This window comes from Fusarium fujikuroi, chromosome FFUJ_chr06 (genome assembly GCF_900079805.1).
Source record: "Fusarium fujikuroi IMI 58289 draft genome, chromosome FFUJ_chr06".
Lineage (NCBI taxonomy): Eukaryota > Fungi > Ascomycota > Sordariomycetes > Hypocreales > Nectriaceae > Fusarium > Fusarium fujikuroi.
The window spans coordinates 2,671,777-2,686,590 of record NC_036627.1 but is presented as its reverse complement, the minus strand read 5'-3'; the positions used below and the strand labels follow the sequence as shown (position 1 = coordinate 2,686,590).

Genomic DNA, 14,814 nt, shown 5'->3' with positions numbered 1-14,814 from the left:
CAAGCCAAAAAAAAACCTAAGCAGAGGTAAATCCAGAGGGGGATGGCCTCTTTAAGTAAGCCGCATCCCCACAAGGTTCGCATTTCCGGTGCATTGCACAGGCTATTTCTATATATATTCTCTGGCGTCTTACCTTTGGCGATATTGTAACCAGCACTCTTGCACTCACTGCAGTCTCATTACGGAAGTCTGTCGTAAGATTAGATACCGTCACAGTTACGCTCAAGCGAGCTCGCTATATACTTATTCAAATAGTCGTGACTTGAGCATTGCGAATCATCGACAGAGGGATATCCTGACAATCATTGCTAACATGGGCTTTCTCAAACCTGAAGTTGGCAAGGCCCGGAAGGTAAGAATTAATCTCAATCTTCAACACGAACTCAAGTTAACTCGTACTCCAGCCAAAATTCGACCTTCATCTCAAGGTACATCCATCAATCTACATCCAGCCACGCTATGGGGAAACCTTGACTTATGCTTCCTAGATTTACGACCTTAACAACGTGCCGCTCGTTTCTGGTCAGGCTTTTGTCAAATGGCACCTTTCTCACTCAATGACCGCGGAGCATCGCGGGCGCACGCAGAAATGCCCAATCGCCAACCACAGAGTTGAATGGGGCTTTGTCACCGCGGTGCCCTCTATCCGCATATCGATAGACCGCAATAACAACCTTACCGAATGTCCCATGGAGTTTGAGGTTATACAGGAATTTGGCTTGACAGAGAAGGTCACCCTTGGTATTGTTCGCCTCAACCTGAGCGAGTACGTGGAAGAGAGCGAGGCCTTCGTCAAGGATGTCGCATCGCCTGGTCGCATGCGTAGCAACAGTATGGGTGTCAGCCCGACGAGGGGTGGTACATCAAGGCCGCGCCGTGATTCAGATGTCGTCGAGGATGGCATCGTGAGAAGATATCTCATGCAAGACAGCAAAGTCAACAGTACGCTGAAGATCAGTATCCTCATGCTCCAAGTCGACGGAGAACGGAGTTACGTAGCTCCCCCTCTGAAAACGGCTCCCGTCTTTGGAGGTATTGGAGGCATCATGAGCGAGGCAATAGAGGACGACGCCGGGCGTAAGTTGAACTGATTCGTTCCCTATCATTCCCTGCCGCTGACAACATATAGCAATAGCTGCCGCGGTCCCCAACTTGTCTAAGCCTCGCGACGCCGCTGAGCTCCAAGACCTATACCGAAGCGTTCTCGCTGCTTCGTGGAGTCGGCAACCGAATGAGCACTCTGCCGAAGAAGTCATTGAGGACATTTTCAACGGAGGTAACGGCTGGAAAACCAAACCTCACAATGCTTCGCCTGTCACTGATGGAGAAGACGACGACGACGATATGGATCCACGTGATACTATCCGAGCCCGTGATACTCGCCGTATAACTCACAACCTCCTTCACCCTCATCACCATCATCACCACCACTCAAACAGAACTGCCTCGCCTTCGCACAACCACCAAAACAACAGCCCAGCTGGCTCCTCACATCGCCGCACACCAAGTAATTCGAGTGATAAGAGCTTCTCGACAGTTACAGTTACTCCATCGAACCGACGCAAAGGTGTACGCATCCATGAGCACCACCTCGACCACGCGCGTAGTATGGCGAGCATGACGTCTACTATGACACTTGATAGCGACCCAATGCGTGAAGCGAGTTACAAGGGAACCCGCGAGGTTAGAGAGGATGATATGCGAAACGACCTCGTTGCTTGGCGATTACCAGGTGATGGGAATCAGGTAATGTGAAGGGCCTAATTTAGACGTCGAAACTGAGCTTGTTCACGGCCTCGAGGAGGCGCCTGGAGTACCTATTTAACGATGTTTCCTGAAGGGCTTCCACAGAAATGGTTCGACATTAGTCTTTTAAATGTTAAGTCTTTATTCAATTCATCCCTGACAACCCTCTATTGTGTCTTCTAGAATCTACCAATAATCCCGTGCTTTTTGCATGCCAACCCCCCTTATAAACCCACTCATAAAATCATTGCGGCTTTTCAATCAAAGTTCCTGCTTTTGAGTCCAGCACTTCTAGACTTAGATGTTTCCTCGCACACCACCCTTACCGCCAACTTCCCGGGCTGTAACCGTAACGCCGAGATCGGCTAGAACATTGATCGTGACTTCGACCTTGCCACCAGCCTTGACGCCCTTGATGGCGGCCTCGGCAAGAGGGTTGCCGATCTTCCAGATCTTCTCCCGGGTCTCCTCTTCCTCTTCATCAGAGTCATCAAAATCGGAGTCGTCCTCATCCTTGTCTCCATTCTCTTCCTTAGCCTTAGGCTCAGGCTTGGTGACCTTGATGTGGGTGTTACCCTCAACAATCTTAATAAGAACATCGCCACCTTCCTTAGGAGCGGGAATATGGATAGTGCGACGGGCAGGGGCGGCGGTCTCAGGGGCAATGATGGGGGTGAAGACATCCTCGCCGTCAGCACCCACGGTGATAACACCAATAGCATTGGAGATGTGCTTGACAGTGGTGACAGCAGGGTGAGTGGACTGCTCGATATCGGCGGCCTCGTACTCCTGGATCAAAGAGGCCTGGAGGGCAGCACCACGAGCAAGGAGCTCAGAAGGGTTGATGGCGGACACGCTCGTGGCGGGAGCTTGAATCTCGGTAGTCTCAGGGAAGATACCACGGAGGTTGTTAGCGATACGAGGGGTGTGGGCAGTACCTCCTGACAGAATAACCTCGTCAATGTCAAGAACATCGAGGCCGGCCTTCTTGACAACACCCTCGATGAGTCGGTTGAAGCCCTCGAATACCTTGCGGGCAACCATCTCGTATCGTATCCTGTTGATAGTAACAGAAAAATCGAAACCATCCGCCAAGCTCTCGACGCTGAACTGAGCGTTGCTGCCCAGGCTCAGAGCTCGCTTGGTAGCCTCGGACTCAAGTCGAAGCTTTGCAAGACTGCGAGTGTTGTTTCGGGGGTCAATGCTGTGCTTCTTTTGGAATTCCTTAGCAAAGTGATCCATAAGGGCATTGTCCAAATGAACACCAGCAAACTCGTAATCGTGAGCAGTGGCGAGGATCGTGTAAAGACCACCTCGCGAAGCGACAACGGCAACATCTGAGCGAGTGCCACCAAGGTCGGCAACAACAATAATCTTATCCTCGATCTTGGCCTCAGGACGGGCATCGTAAGCCAGAACAGCGGCGACAGGGTCAGAAATAAGCTGGAGGATCTCGATGTCGGCGTCGTTGGCGGCCTTGATCAGAGCCTCTCGCTGCTTCTCGGTGAAGTTTGTGGGGACGGTAACAACGGCAGAGGTGACCTTCTTGCCAAGGTAGTCGGAAGCAGAACCCACAAGGCGTCGCAGGTATCGAGTAGTGGCCTCTGAAACAGAAACAGTCGAAGTCTCTTCCTCGCTCTTGTCCTTGACAGAAAAAGCAACGGTGCCGGAAACATCCTTGGGGTGGGCGGAGGCGTGAGAGTGGGTAGGGTCGATGGACTTGAATCTGAAGGCATCTTGTCAGTTTCCTTAGTTCCAGAATTGGGGCTGCGGCGGAAAGGTCGCGTACTCTTGGCCGAGGAAGTCCCGGAAGTTGGCGATGGTGTTATCGGGGTTGCGAACGAGGAAGTTCTTGGCCTGTCCGCCGTAGTACTCATCGCCGTCAACGTAAGACAGAACGGTGGGAATTTGTCGGTCTATCGAGAAGCTAACGGTAAGCAAGCGACCAAGTGACAGTATCACGGGGCACAGTTCAAGTCGATCTAGAACATACCTCCATCCTCGTTGGCAATAACCTCGGCCTTGTCGTCAACAGTATAGGCAATGGAACTGTTGGAGTTACCAAAGGTAATACCAATGGCAACTCGATCGCCAGGCTCAGGGCCCTTGGCTCCAGCGTTGTCACTCATTAGGTCCGTCGGAAGGGAGTTGTGTGAGTCCTTATAGGGAGAGAGGGAGAGAGAAAGTCAAGACTCTGTGCCTCTGTTGAGTTGAAGCAAAGAGGTTCCAAGATGTCGAGATTTTGGAGGGCGAGTGCGAGTTGGTGATGGATGTTAGTGGGGTTTCTTTTCTTTTCCCTCAGAGATTGGAAAAAAACTGCCCGCTAATCGCTTCACCCACATTTTTTCTTGATCGGCCACTGGTACGTATTCACGTTATCGTTATCGGTTCTCCACATGCCGCCTGTGCTCATGGTTTTGAAGTTGTCGCATCGGGATTACAGCTTTTAACTGTTACATTTCAAAGCATTAACTCGTCAACCTTTCCATCATGGCATCTGATGCGGTGTTCGTACTGCCAGGCGATATCATTGATCCATCTCTTATCCCTTCACACGCTAAGAAGCCTCTGCGGCTCGGTCCTGGCCTACGACATGTGCCTCCCAACGACATCGTTCCCACACTTGCTGGCCAACTTGTAACTGATCGACAAAAGAATGCAATTCGTGTAGAGAATGCTCGAGGAAAGGTACGCTTCTGAATTATCTCCGGGCCGTAGAACGTCGGCTCACCAATCAACAGTATACCCCTCGCGTCGGTGAGCTCGTCATCGGGACCGTCCAGCGCAGCGCCGCCGACTTATTCTACGTTACTCTCTCCGACTATACCGCGCCTGCTCTTCTACCACAACTTTCTTTTGAGGGCGCCACAAAGAAGACCCGTCCTCAGCTTATCGCGGGTGCACTTGTGTACGCACGGATTGCTCTCGCCAACCGGCACATGGACCCAGAGATTGAATGCGTATCTTCTTCAACAGGAAAATCCGAGGGTCTAGGCCCTCTAACAGGCGGAATGCTCTACACCGTGTCACTTGGAATGGCTCGACGTCTGATGATGCCCAAGAGTGTGCAAGAAGGCCGGATTGTGGTGTTGGAAGAGCTCGGCAACGCAGGCCTTCAATTTGAGACAGCTACAGGACGCAATGGCAAGTTCTGGGTTGATAGTGAGAATGTGAAAACGGTCATTGCTGTTGGGAGGGCAGTACTGGAGACTGATGAGAGGAGATTAGATGTCGAAGAACAGAAGAAGCTTGTCAGGAAAATCATCAAAGACCTAAGCTGAAGGGGGCGAGCATGTGCCAGAAACCATGATGCTCAATAGCACTCTTTGTATTGGAATAGTTCGGTTGTACACTGTTGAATTAATAGATACCCAAGAACGAACACCCCTGGCTCGTCCGCTGTTAGACGAACATGTCTTTTCCCATGACCTAACGCCCGAATAGTCCTACATGTCCAAACATTGGTTTTTGTGCCGATTCCTTGACTTCTAATACCCATGTATGCCAAATTTGAACGAGTGTAAGAATCAAATCGCTGTAAATGAAAAAGGAAAGTAAGTAAACAGAGAGCCCAGCAAAGTGCTAAGGCTTGTCAGTCAGTGGCCGATTCAGGTGGCACATAGTACAGTGCAGGATGCAGCGGGAGTACCCCATATCTACAGCAGCAAATAAGATGACGTCGCAAACAGGTATCCTTATGTGCCGCCCATCTCCTGGTCGACTTCCACAGGTTCTGGGAGGTGTCTCTGATCCATATTGTGAATCTTTGTCATATGCCGTTTCCAGTTATCCTTGCGAGGGAATCCCTTTCCTCCTTGCCTTGAGTAGTCGCAGCCTTGCACAGCGCAGTGGAACTTTTTCTTTCTTTCGTGTCGATCATTGACATGCCGCTGGAGATGTGTCTTGGTCCCGAATCCCTTGCCACAGTTCGGGTAAGGGCATTTGTGGTCTTTTGTATGATATCGTTGATGATGCCTGTTGGGTTGATGAGCGACTTGGATCAGCCATGCCATGATATAAACTTACTTGAGCTTGTGTGGCTGATCGAACACCTGGTTACAGCCAGGCTCATCACATGCGTGTGAACCATTACTCGGTGACGGGTTGCTCACGGCGTTTCCTGGTGACACGCTATGTCGGTAGTCGGAAGATGTACCAGAGTGAGGTGAAGGAGTATCAAGCTGTGTCGCAGGTGTACTGAGCGATGACGGGTTGGTGAATGCCGGTCCAGGCAGGGGGGTGGACGCATCGGAGGGATAGCTTGGGTGTCGAATACTACTGTCGGGGAGAGGACTCAAATGGTTGGCCGTTGGAATTTCAGACATAGAGATATCCTGATTGTCATCGACCTCCGTTTTAAACGCTATTTGACTCTGGGTTGGTGTAGGTGAGTGAACTATGGGCACAGGTTGAGGTTGAGGATCACTAGGAGGGAGGGTTAACGGCGACGGCGAATCCACAGGTCCTTCATGCGTGGCAGGCCCAGCTGAGGGGGGTGGCTGGTTGGGTGAGGATTGCGATACAAATAATTGGTAGTCATTCCTGTGCCATACTTCGGTTTCTGTCGATGCAGGCATGATATCCATAGGGTTCACGGTACCAGGTGCGGGATGGCTAGGAGGGGATTGGGACGCGTTGAAGTTGAAAGTGGTCGGTGGGGAATCTGGGGGACTTTGCACAGCCCCCTTTGGCAGGGTAGATGGTAAAGCGATCGGGGAGCCCAAGGCTTGGGTAGACGAAGGTATCGGCAAAGAATCAGTCGCCGGAGCAGTCATGTCAGTAGGAGATTCGGTCGGTCTTCCTGCTGTCGTGATCCGTTGAAGACTTCCATCCTGTGCTCTTGGTACGCTTTCGAGGTTTTCAGCCAGGCATTCCGATGTTGGTGAGTTCAGAGACTGATCGCGCGTGCTCTTGCGACTAAACATCTGTTTTAAATTATATCTCAAGGAGCTCCCACGCGACCACGAGCGTTCAGGTTGAGGTCGGGGTTCCTCAGTCGAAAACATGCCAAATGCCTCCGAGGGGACTGATGGGCTATAGTAATCCGCACTGGTCCCATTAAGAACAGCCCGGGGTGCATCGCCAATAGACTGCGGCATGTACTCTTCATGATGATTCTCGTCGGAGCCGAACGGTGCTGAGCGTGGTACTGAGTCGTTGGCAGTTGGCTGAGCATTTCCAAAGCCATAAGAAGGTAAATTTGTGACGATTCGGGGAATATAGTCTGGTTGACCTTGTCCATTAGTTTGCTGCAACAAGCCATCGTGGGCTGTCCAGTCCAAGTCTTTGACGGATCCATCAACTCCCCCACGCGTATTTTCTCCAGAAGGTTTGAAAGAGTCTTGTGAGGACAAGCGGCGTTGATTGTCGTCTATCCCGGGGGCTCCAGTTGCTGGAACTTCGCCAGTCTCTGGGTCGTTCGTGTCCGGGGGTCCGTGAAGAGATGTTTGTTTTCGGCGTCTGATGCGGCGGATGATAAAGGGATACGAGCAAAGAACAACTAGCGCAATGCCCACGATAACACCAACAACAACACCCGCGATTCCTCCATCGCTAAGCTGGCGTTTCAATACGGCGCCTCTAGTTTCGAGATTACCCATCGCATGGCTCTTCCTCCGACTTAGGCATCGCAGAGTATCCATCTAATTGGACCACGCCGGGTTCGAGGAATAAGTGGCGGATGGGGGAGGTAGCCAGCAGCAGCCGGCAAGAGCTGATGGGAGCTGGGAGCTGGGACAGCTAATCGAGTGGTGATGCTTCTTTTCGTATTGCTGGGTTAGGTTATTGGGGCGGGGTGGCCGGTATAACACTGGATGCTCAGGTCTTGGGAGGCCGCCGTCGCAGTCGCGCGAGACACAGCGAGCCCCGTGGAAGGCTTGTGCTTTGTTGGAAGGGTCCAGTCGATGAATCGGAAGATATGGTGGGGATTAAAGGGATGATCACTTTAGTTGTTGGATAGTTAGTGTACTCATGATCGATCGTTGTGAGAGACAGATTCATGCATGAGTGAGATGCAATGACATGGCGGGATCCGGGGGTGGTCGTCAGCGGCCAAGCGCAAAGCAACGGCCCTCCCTCTGACAATTGGTTTTTGTCGCGCCTTTTCAGGGCTCCAACGTCTTCAACTGTGCATGGCCCCAGGGAGCAAGAAAACTTCCGACGTTGGAAGGGGGTGTCAAAAGTAAATGGTATCGATTGCACCAAATCTACACTGAATTATGTCCACATCTTTTTTGTATCTGAGATAAAGGTCCTCAGTTTTCTTGCCTCCCGTTGCCAGATTAAAGTAGCTCAACGGGGACGAGATTTTATTGGACATGGGCGGTTATTTAGGCCCCGCTTCCCGTCCGAAGCTCCGTCAGTCTAAGCCACACTCATCTCGACGTACTTGGTACTTGGTAGGTAGTGTCAACTCACCCCTGGCGTCACCAGTTTCAACACGATTTACGATTTAATCACAGGTTGTTTGACTTTAATAGTGCGGTCTACAATTTTCAGATCTTTTCTCTTAATCTATCTCATCTTGTTTCTTTTTGGCTGAAGATGAGCGGCAGCGGCAACAATCAGATCGTCACATCGGGAGACGATGTCACTGTTCCTTGTTTCATTCGACCGTGGGTTTCGTCAAGCAGTTGGTCTCAAGCTACTGGCCCCATAATGCCGATGACAATTTGCAGCCAAGTTCTATAAATAAATGCATTCGTGAATATCGAAAGAGCAAAGATTACTCAAAGAACCGTCAAATTGGCTGCATACCTAATCTACGAATGTCCTCCTTGCTCAAGCCTCGTGATGTCTCAACTATATATCTAAGCCTCCCCAGTCACCGGCTATGATAATGCAGCATTAGATCTGATAGCTCTATGTTTGCAAGATGTTCTTACTTGCTGACCCTACAAGCCAAGACTCAGCCCCTTCCTCTCTGGTGTTCGTGAGCGAGCGGGAGTAAGGCAATGATCGAGAATTGGCACCATTTCGGATCAGTTTGATGGCCCTGATCATGCGAGATTATTGTCATTCCGTTACTCTCGCTTTTGATAAAATGCAATTATAACCCATCCTACCAGATAGGATCCATATGTAAGAAATAATAACTGAATAATAAATATAGTTAGTTTAATTTAAAGATCTGGACCGGCCTCTGATAAAAAGGATGTCTTGTACATGCTCCGTATGTCTTGTCAATCCTCAGACCCTTGCAGGCGACCTTGGGCCATTGTTCTACGTACCTAGATACTCCATTGGACCCTTATTCTTGGCTTTTCTTTCATAGGAATGTCCTAGACCAGTCCCGATTTAATCAAGTCAGCACTATCATTCCTTGCGTGAACATACCTGTCACGTTTGGCATCGTCTTGCAAGCAGTGAAAACGCGGGCATGAAGATCTATCCCAATCTCTAAATTCAACACTTACTATGCTTCACAAAATCGATCTTGTTGCCAAGCCATGTCCCCCACCACAACACCGACCCCAGTGTGGCTCGATTGCCTCCAAGACACTACTAAGAACTTAAGCTAGTCCATCAGGTATGGAGTACTGTGGCCTTGTTTTGACTTCATCTCTTGACTAATAAACGGGAGCCGGTAGCAGTAATCGTCGACAACATTCTCTTTCATTCAACGTTCTCTAGAAAACAGCTTCCAAGCTTCGATACACTTCGGCTTTGGTTCAACCCAACATCCTTTAATTAACAAAAAGACAGACCCGATTTGTCTTATCAACCAACTGAACTTCAAGTGCTCAAACAGCTACAAACACCGCCAGACACGCTTCTCTTCATTGTCCTCAAACTCCTCTTAAAGACTTCACAGTCAGACCACAAATAAGCGATTGTTCGCAACTGCATCCTCCCAGACCTTTGAGGTGTAATCGGTCGGTACCTGCTTACCCTGGCGTAGGCGAAAAGTCATTGCAGGGTGCATCAGAACAATTTCCGCTTGTCTGGCTCTGGTTATTGCCACGTTGAGGCGTTGTGCCTCGTCCATGAAGCCGGGCTTCGTGGTTCTCACCATATCAAGGAAAACAACATCTGCCTGGTTGCCTTGAGCCTTGTCTACCGTCAAGACTTCTGTCCTCTCCTGCCACTCAACTGGCCAACCCTTAACCACGTGTGCATACTGACGCATAGAGACACTATATGGTGTCTGGATCATCACACGTCCGGGTTTGCTGTCCGTGATGGCTCGGAATGCCGGGTCCTCCAAAAGCTTTTTAACTTCAGCCAAGACCCAACGATGATTCACAGGGTTCCAGAAACTGTGACAGTGGTTTTCCTCTTTGCTCGCCGAAAGGGCAACAATAGCCCGGTTCGCATTCAATCTTTGTCCACTACCGAGGGCCTCAAGGTGCCGTCTCAGGTAGCTAACCGTTTCCGGGAACTGCCTTGATGATGGGTAATCAGAGGACATCCTTCCGCCATAGAAGAGATCCGACGGCAGCTTGTGCAAGTTGCCATGCGCTCGCTTGTTGATCAACAATGAACAATTGATCGCCCCCAGTCTACTGGCCCTTTCCATGAGACTAAGACGCAGCTGCTCAGAATATGGATTCACCTCAAGCCCTTTCTTCAGGGCATCGCGTGGATCGCCGCTCTTCACGAAAGGTCGAGTCTGTTTGACATCACCCGTGAAAATCCAAGCAATTGGCTCGAAGAAGGCGATAGGTATGAGCGTCGTTAGCTCTCTGGCATGGGGTGCTTCATCCATGAAGATGACGTCTGGCTTAAAAAGCTTAGCGAAGCCCCCATATGCGGCCACGGGTGTCGTGGCTATGAAGTCTGTCTGCTTCAAAACCGCGGTGTACAGTTTTGTAATTTCGTTCCGCAAGCATTTCCAGTCGTCGTGGTGCAAGACTTCCTTGGCCTCCATTCGCGTGAGCACCTTCTTAAGCGCCACAAAACCACCATGTTTGTGCTTTTCATAGTACTCCCAGGCAGCTTCATCCAGGGTTGGCGCCTTGTTAGGGTTTCTTCTGGCATTCAGAGTCTTTGCGATATTTGCAGTTGTCAAAAACTTTCTCGTAAAGTCTGTTTGCTGGTCACAGTCTTGTGCCTGATTCTTGCCCAGTCTCTCACTGTTCTTCATTTCGTAAGGCCAACCGTGCATTCGAATAATGCGAAGATGGAGGCCACACTCCTTTGCCAAGCTCCAGTATCGGTCCGCAGCATCATCGACAGTCTTGTTGAGGTCAACGAGAAATAAAATGGGGTTGTACCGCCTCTTTGCACCTGGACGACGTACTGACTGAATCAGAGCAGAAACGACCATGTTCCATTCTGTCTTACCCGCACCAGGACATCCATTCACAAAATAGAGGCCGTTCGGAATAGACTTCAGTCCTTGAAATGCCGCCACATGATCCTTGTTAAAGGATCGGAATCGTCGCAGAATGCTCCTCCGAACCCTATGGTCTGGATGGTGTGGGTTCTTAAGGTGCGGAAATATATCGTGGAGATTAGTGATAGTTGTGTTTGGTCGCTTGAATTCAAGTATTGTCTCAAAAGCGGCCTTACACTTTGGGCTGACCTGTCGACTTTCAACTTGGCAACCTCCAGTCAGGCGATGTAGCGCGGCTAGTTCGGCCTCGTAAGTATTTGAAAACGTGTCCCATGTGATGAAGACATGTTTTTGACACGTCGGATCCAAGGTTATGCGTTGAAAGTCATCGAGTGTAGCGGCTGTCTTCATGTGGTTCATCAGTTCGAGGATCTCCTGGTCTCCTTCATCATTCTTCACCGCACGTGGCACCTGGATGTTGAAGGCCGCACATTTCACGACTTCTGGGCCGACGATGGTCTCCATATCCTCATACGGGTTTTTCACGCGTGTTGCTGACAAATTGACGAGAGAATAAGTCTTGTTCGAAAGATATATTCTTTCTTCGAACTCGATGCGGAAGTTGTCAGTGAGCGCGGGGAAAATGACTTCTTCGCATTGTTTGGGGACTGGGACAAGAAGGAGCCAGGTCGTGGTGAAGGAATTGGCCAAGGAATCAATCTGGGCTATGGGCCAGGCCTTGAAGGGGGTTCGAAGATCATTGAACCGTTTCAATATGGTCTCCTCGTTTCGTTGCTCGATTATAGTACCATTCTCGTGTCTGTTCACATACTCGCTCACAGACAAGGCGTACAATGGTTCCAGTGGCTTCTGAGAGCTCAATATCAGCCATATAGTTCACAGGTCTGGATGACCAAAACTCACATTTCCGGACGTAGGAACACTTCCTCTAATAGGGGCCGACACAAGAGAAGCAGGTGATGCCATATCGGAAGAATAGCAACGAGCCGTAATGCAGCAGGCCTCTGAGACTTATCAAAGAATCGAACGAAGAAGTTGATGATAGAAAACAAGGGTGGAAGTGTAAACTCGGAGAAGATGGTCCCCTCTGCCCAGTTTTAGGCAGAAGTTTGTAAGGAAGGATGAAGAAGGGAAGGAGGGAAGGAGGGAAGGAGGGAAGGAAGGGTGAAGAAAAGAAGAGGGAAGGAGGAGAAGCGTTTGCACTTGCCGTTTGTTATTATAAAAAGGTGCTCATGCAGGCACCCGACGCGCTGCTCCGCACTGCGTGCCAGCTGTGAATCACTGTCAAAAGTTGGAAGGGGGTTCTCGAGTGCAAAGACAGAGAAGGCAGTGGCAGCAGGTGTTAGTTCAGGATCGGCTCTCTCTTATAAAGGATATCTCAAACGACATAGCTTCCATTATGTGCCAAGTAAAGTACCTAATCAAACACTGGTATTCATGACGGCTACCTTGAGAGGTAGGTAGGTAAGTATCTATGGATCTACAGCTCGAACAGAACAGTTATTTACCACACTGTGCCATTTCCAAGGAGGAAGACTGTCATCTAGTTTCCAGGCTGCTACAATACCAGGCCAGTAACAACTAATCTCGTTCTCCGCAACATGTTGTCTTGATAAAACCTGCTCAGGTGCTAGGTCAAGTCAATCACCATGTCCTCGACTGCCCATCGGTCTCTGCCGCGTCGATGTTGTTGTATATCGAAAGTCTCAACAATATTTCCGTCCATCATATCCGGAGAGTGGCGTGACCTATTCTCAGAATCATCCGTAAGATTGGCCGTTGTATCGGAATCATCCTCAATGAGGATGGTTTCCTGGTTGTTGGTGAATGGCTTCATGTGGTCTTCGTTCAAGAGCCATTGTTCTAAGTGTTTGTAGAGAACACGGACTGTGTTTGGGGGAAAGGCATTTCCAATCTGCCGTTTGATGGATGTTTTAGTACCGAGGAACTGATGCGACTTCGGAAATCCCTGTAAGCTTGCATACTCTCTAAGAGTGAGCTTTCGTGAGCCGTCAGGGTGGTAAAAATCACTTCCGCCAGTGGTGATGGTCCCTGCCAGGCGCTCTGGGTCATATGGCGCTCTTGGTGGATCGAAATAATGGACATTATCAAGGTCATGAAGATCGTCTCCTGCGCGGATACCCCTTAGCGCCTTTCCGATGCTATTGTAGGGCAGCAGTCCGTTGCCGCCCTCCTGATTGTGTGTAGCCTGGGGGAAGGTTGGAAGTCTCTCTCCAGGTGCAGCGGCAATGATGATTAGGCGTCTCCGGTCTTGAGCAGCTCCCCACGTACAGAGCTTTATGACTCTCCAGCGTATGGAGTAGCCATGCTGTGTGAAGTCCCCGAGGAAGCCATTGAAGTACTCCTCGTGCCGGTCATGCGTAAGCCCGAATGTTTGTTCCACAGTGACGATACGGGGACGCAACTTCTTGAGTAGTTGATTGCAGCCATATAACGCAAAAATATTTGCATCATCATGTTCTGATGCGTGCGTGTGTGCTGGCGAAAAGAATTGACAGGGCGGAGAAAAGTGCAGAACATCAACTCGCAAATGGCTCGTCTGCGCGCTGGATAGAAACTGGTCAAGGGACATCTTGAATAGTTCGGTTTCAGGGAAATTTGCTTGGTAGGTATCCCAAACCTCTGGTGCTTTATCCAACGCATATCGGACTTTGAAACCAGCCATGAGGGCTCCTCGCGATACTCCGCCGGCACCGGAACAAGAGTCAAATATTGTGTACTGTTGACCGTGGCTTCGATCTTCTTCGTTGGGCCGCTCAGACTCCAGGTCGATAAGGTGACCGCCAAAAAAGGGGTTCCATGAGCCTCCTTTGACGGTAGTTCCTCGCCATCTGTTGCGGAGTATCTCGTTGGAAATTCTATATTCTCTCCGTGAGACTTCACTGGAATCAATACGAACAACAGATTCTTCAGCCTGCTTCCGACGGCTCCCTTGCCCAGCATAACGAACCTCCAGCTTCTAGCGGCAGGTCAAGTGTGTGGACTGCACATTAGGTCGGCCCCTTTCTGCGGGATATTGTGGATTGAAGACAGACCGGTTGAAATTGGGGTATTTCGTGTTGGTTATCAGCAGAGTGTGCATTTGAACCACTTGTGATGTACTGATGTCTGATACTTCTTCGTTGTTCGTGTCATCATCCCGGCATATCAACATGCAGACTTCGTTTGGCTTTTTTGGAAGCTTTGCTAAAGCTGAACGGTTTCTCAGGAAGGGCGTGCCACGGATTTTGATCACATCTGTAGACCGACATCGAACCAGAATTTTGACCAGAATAAACTCGACAAGATATTTTCCGGAAAAGAATGGGCGTACTTCAAGGAAGGAGTCTGCTTGTATAGTCGTATTCAGTAGTCTTATTGCCTTAAGCTCAAGTTCATCTTGTTCGAGAAGACGGGTTGGGGTATTTGAGTGACTGCTGGTATCCTCATCTCCAATTGTGCAAGATGAGAGACGCCTTCGGCGACCAAAAGTCCCACGATATTCTTCAGAAAGGAATATAACGTCATCCGTCTCTTGATGCGCCTCAAGGTCGATTCTTTCGATAGGCATGGTTGAGAATCAACCTGAGCCTAGCGATCAAAAAAAAAGTCTACGTCGCTGCGTTAGTTCACTGTGACTCACAATGTAGGAAAGAAAAGATTATTGTTGCATACCTCGAGCACACGAGGCAGTTGTTGCCTTGGCCTAGCGAATAGAGAGTGAAAAAGCGATGGTTGGTTGCAGGAGAGAAAGCGAGAGAAGCATTGTA

At 49.8% G+C, this 14,814-nt stretch overlaps 6 protein-coding genes; 2 read left to right on the top strand and 4 right to left on the bottom strand.

Moving 5' to 3' along the window:
* Positions 1-313: 313 nt before the first annotated feature.
* Positions 314-1,755, top strand: FFUJ_06169 (uncharacterized protein; the record flags this gene model as incomplete). XM_023579464.1 has 4 exons in its annotated part: positions 314-352; positions 405-428; positions 489-1,077; positions 1,130-1,755. The coding sequence occupies 4 exons, from the start codon at positions 314-316 to the stop codon at positions 1,753-1,755; spliced, it is 1,278 nt and encodes a 425-aa protein (XP_023432297.1).
* Positions 1,756-2,043: 288 nt separating this feature from the next.
* On the bottom strand, positions 2,044-3,875 carry FFUJ_06168 (probable heat shock protein HSP70 (regulator protein involved in pleiotropic drug resistance); the record flags this gene model as incomplete). XM_023579463.1 has 3 exons in its annotated part: positions 2,044-3,472; positions 3,536-3,662; positions 3,740-3,875. 3 exons carry the CDS (start codon positions 3,873-3,875, stop codon positions 2,044-2,046), a joined length of 1,692 nt encoding a protein of 563 aa, XP_023432296.1.
* A 361-nt stretch (positions 3,876-4,236) lies between these two features.
* Positions 4,237-5,027, top strand: FFUJ_06167 (related to protein involved in ribosomal RNA processing, component of the exosome complex responsible; the record flags this gene model as incomplete). XM_023579461.1 has 2 exons in its annotated part: positions 4,237-4,434; positions 4,488-5,027. 2 exons carry the CDS (start codon positions 4,237-4,239, stop codon positions 5,025-5,027), a joined length of 738 nt encoding a protein of 245 aa, XP_023432295.1.
* Positions 5,028-5,441: 414 nt separating this feature from the next.
* On the bottom strand, positions 5,442-7,346 carry FFUJ_06166 (uncharacterized protein; the record flags this gene model as incomplete). XM_023579460.1 has 2 exons in its annotated part: positions 5,442-5,721; positions 5,773-7,346. The coding sequence occupies 2 exons, from the start codon at positions 7,344-7,346 to the stop codon at positions 5,442-5,444; spliced, it is 1,854 nt and encodes a 617-aa protein (XP_023432294.1).
* Positions 7,347-9,559: 2,213 nt separating this feature from the next.
* FFUJ_06165 (uncharacterized protein) lies at positions 9,560-12,010 on the bottom strand (the record flags this gene model as incomplete). XM_023579459.1 has 2 exons in its annotated part: positions 9,560-11,893; positions 11,948-12,010. The coding sequence occupies 2 exons, from the start codon at positions 12,008-12,010 to the stop codon at positions 9,560-9,562; spliced, it is 2,397 nt and encodes a 798-aa protein (XP_023432293.1).
* Positions 12,011-12,674: 664 nt separating this feature from the next.
* FFUJ_06164 (related to cytosine C5-DNA methyltransferase) lies at positions 12,675-14,615 on the bottom strand (the record flags this gene model as incomplete). XM_023579458.1 has 2 exons in its annotated part: positions 12,675-14,024; positions 14,055-14,615. The coding sequence occupies 2 exons, from the start codon at positions 14,613-14,615 to the stop codon at positions 12,675-12,677; spliced, it is 1,911 nt and encodes a 636-aa protein (XP_023432292.1).
* Between the last annotated feature and the right edge of the window lie 199 nt (positions 14,616-14,814).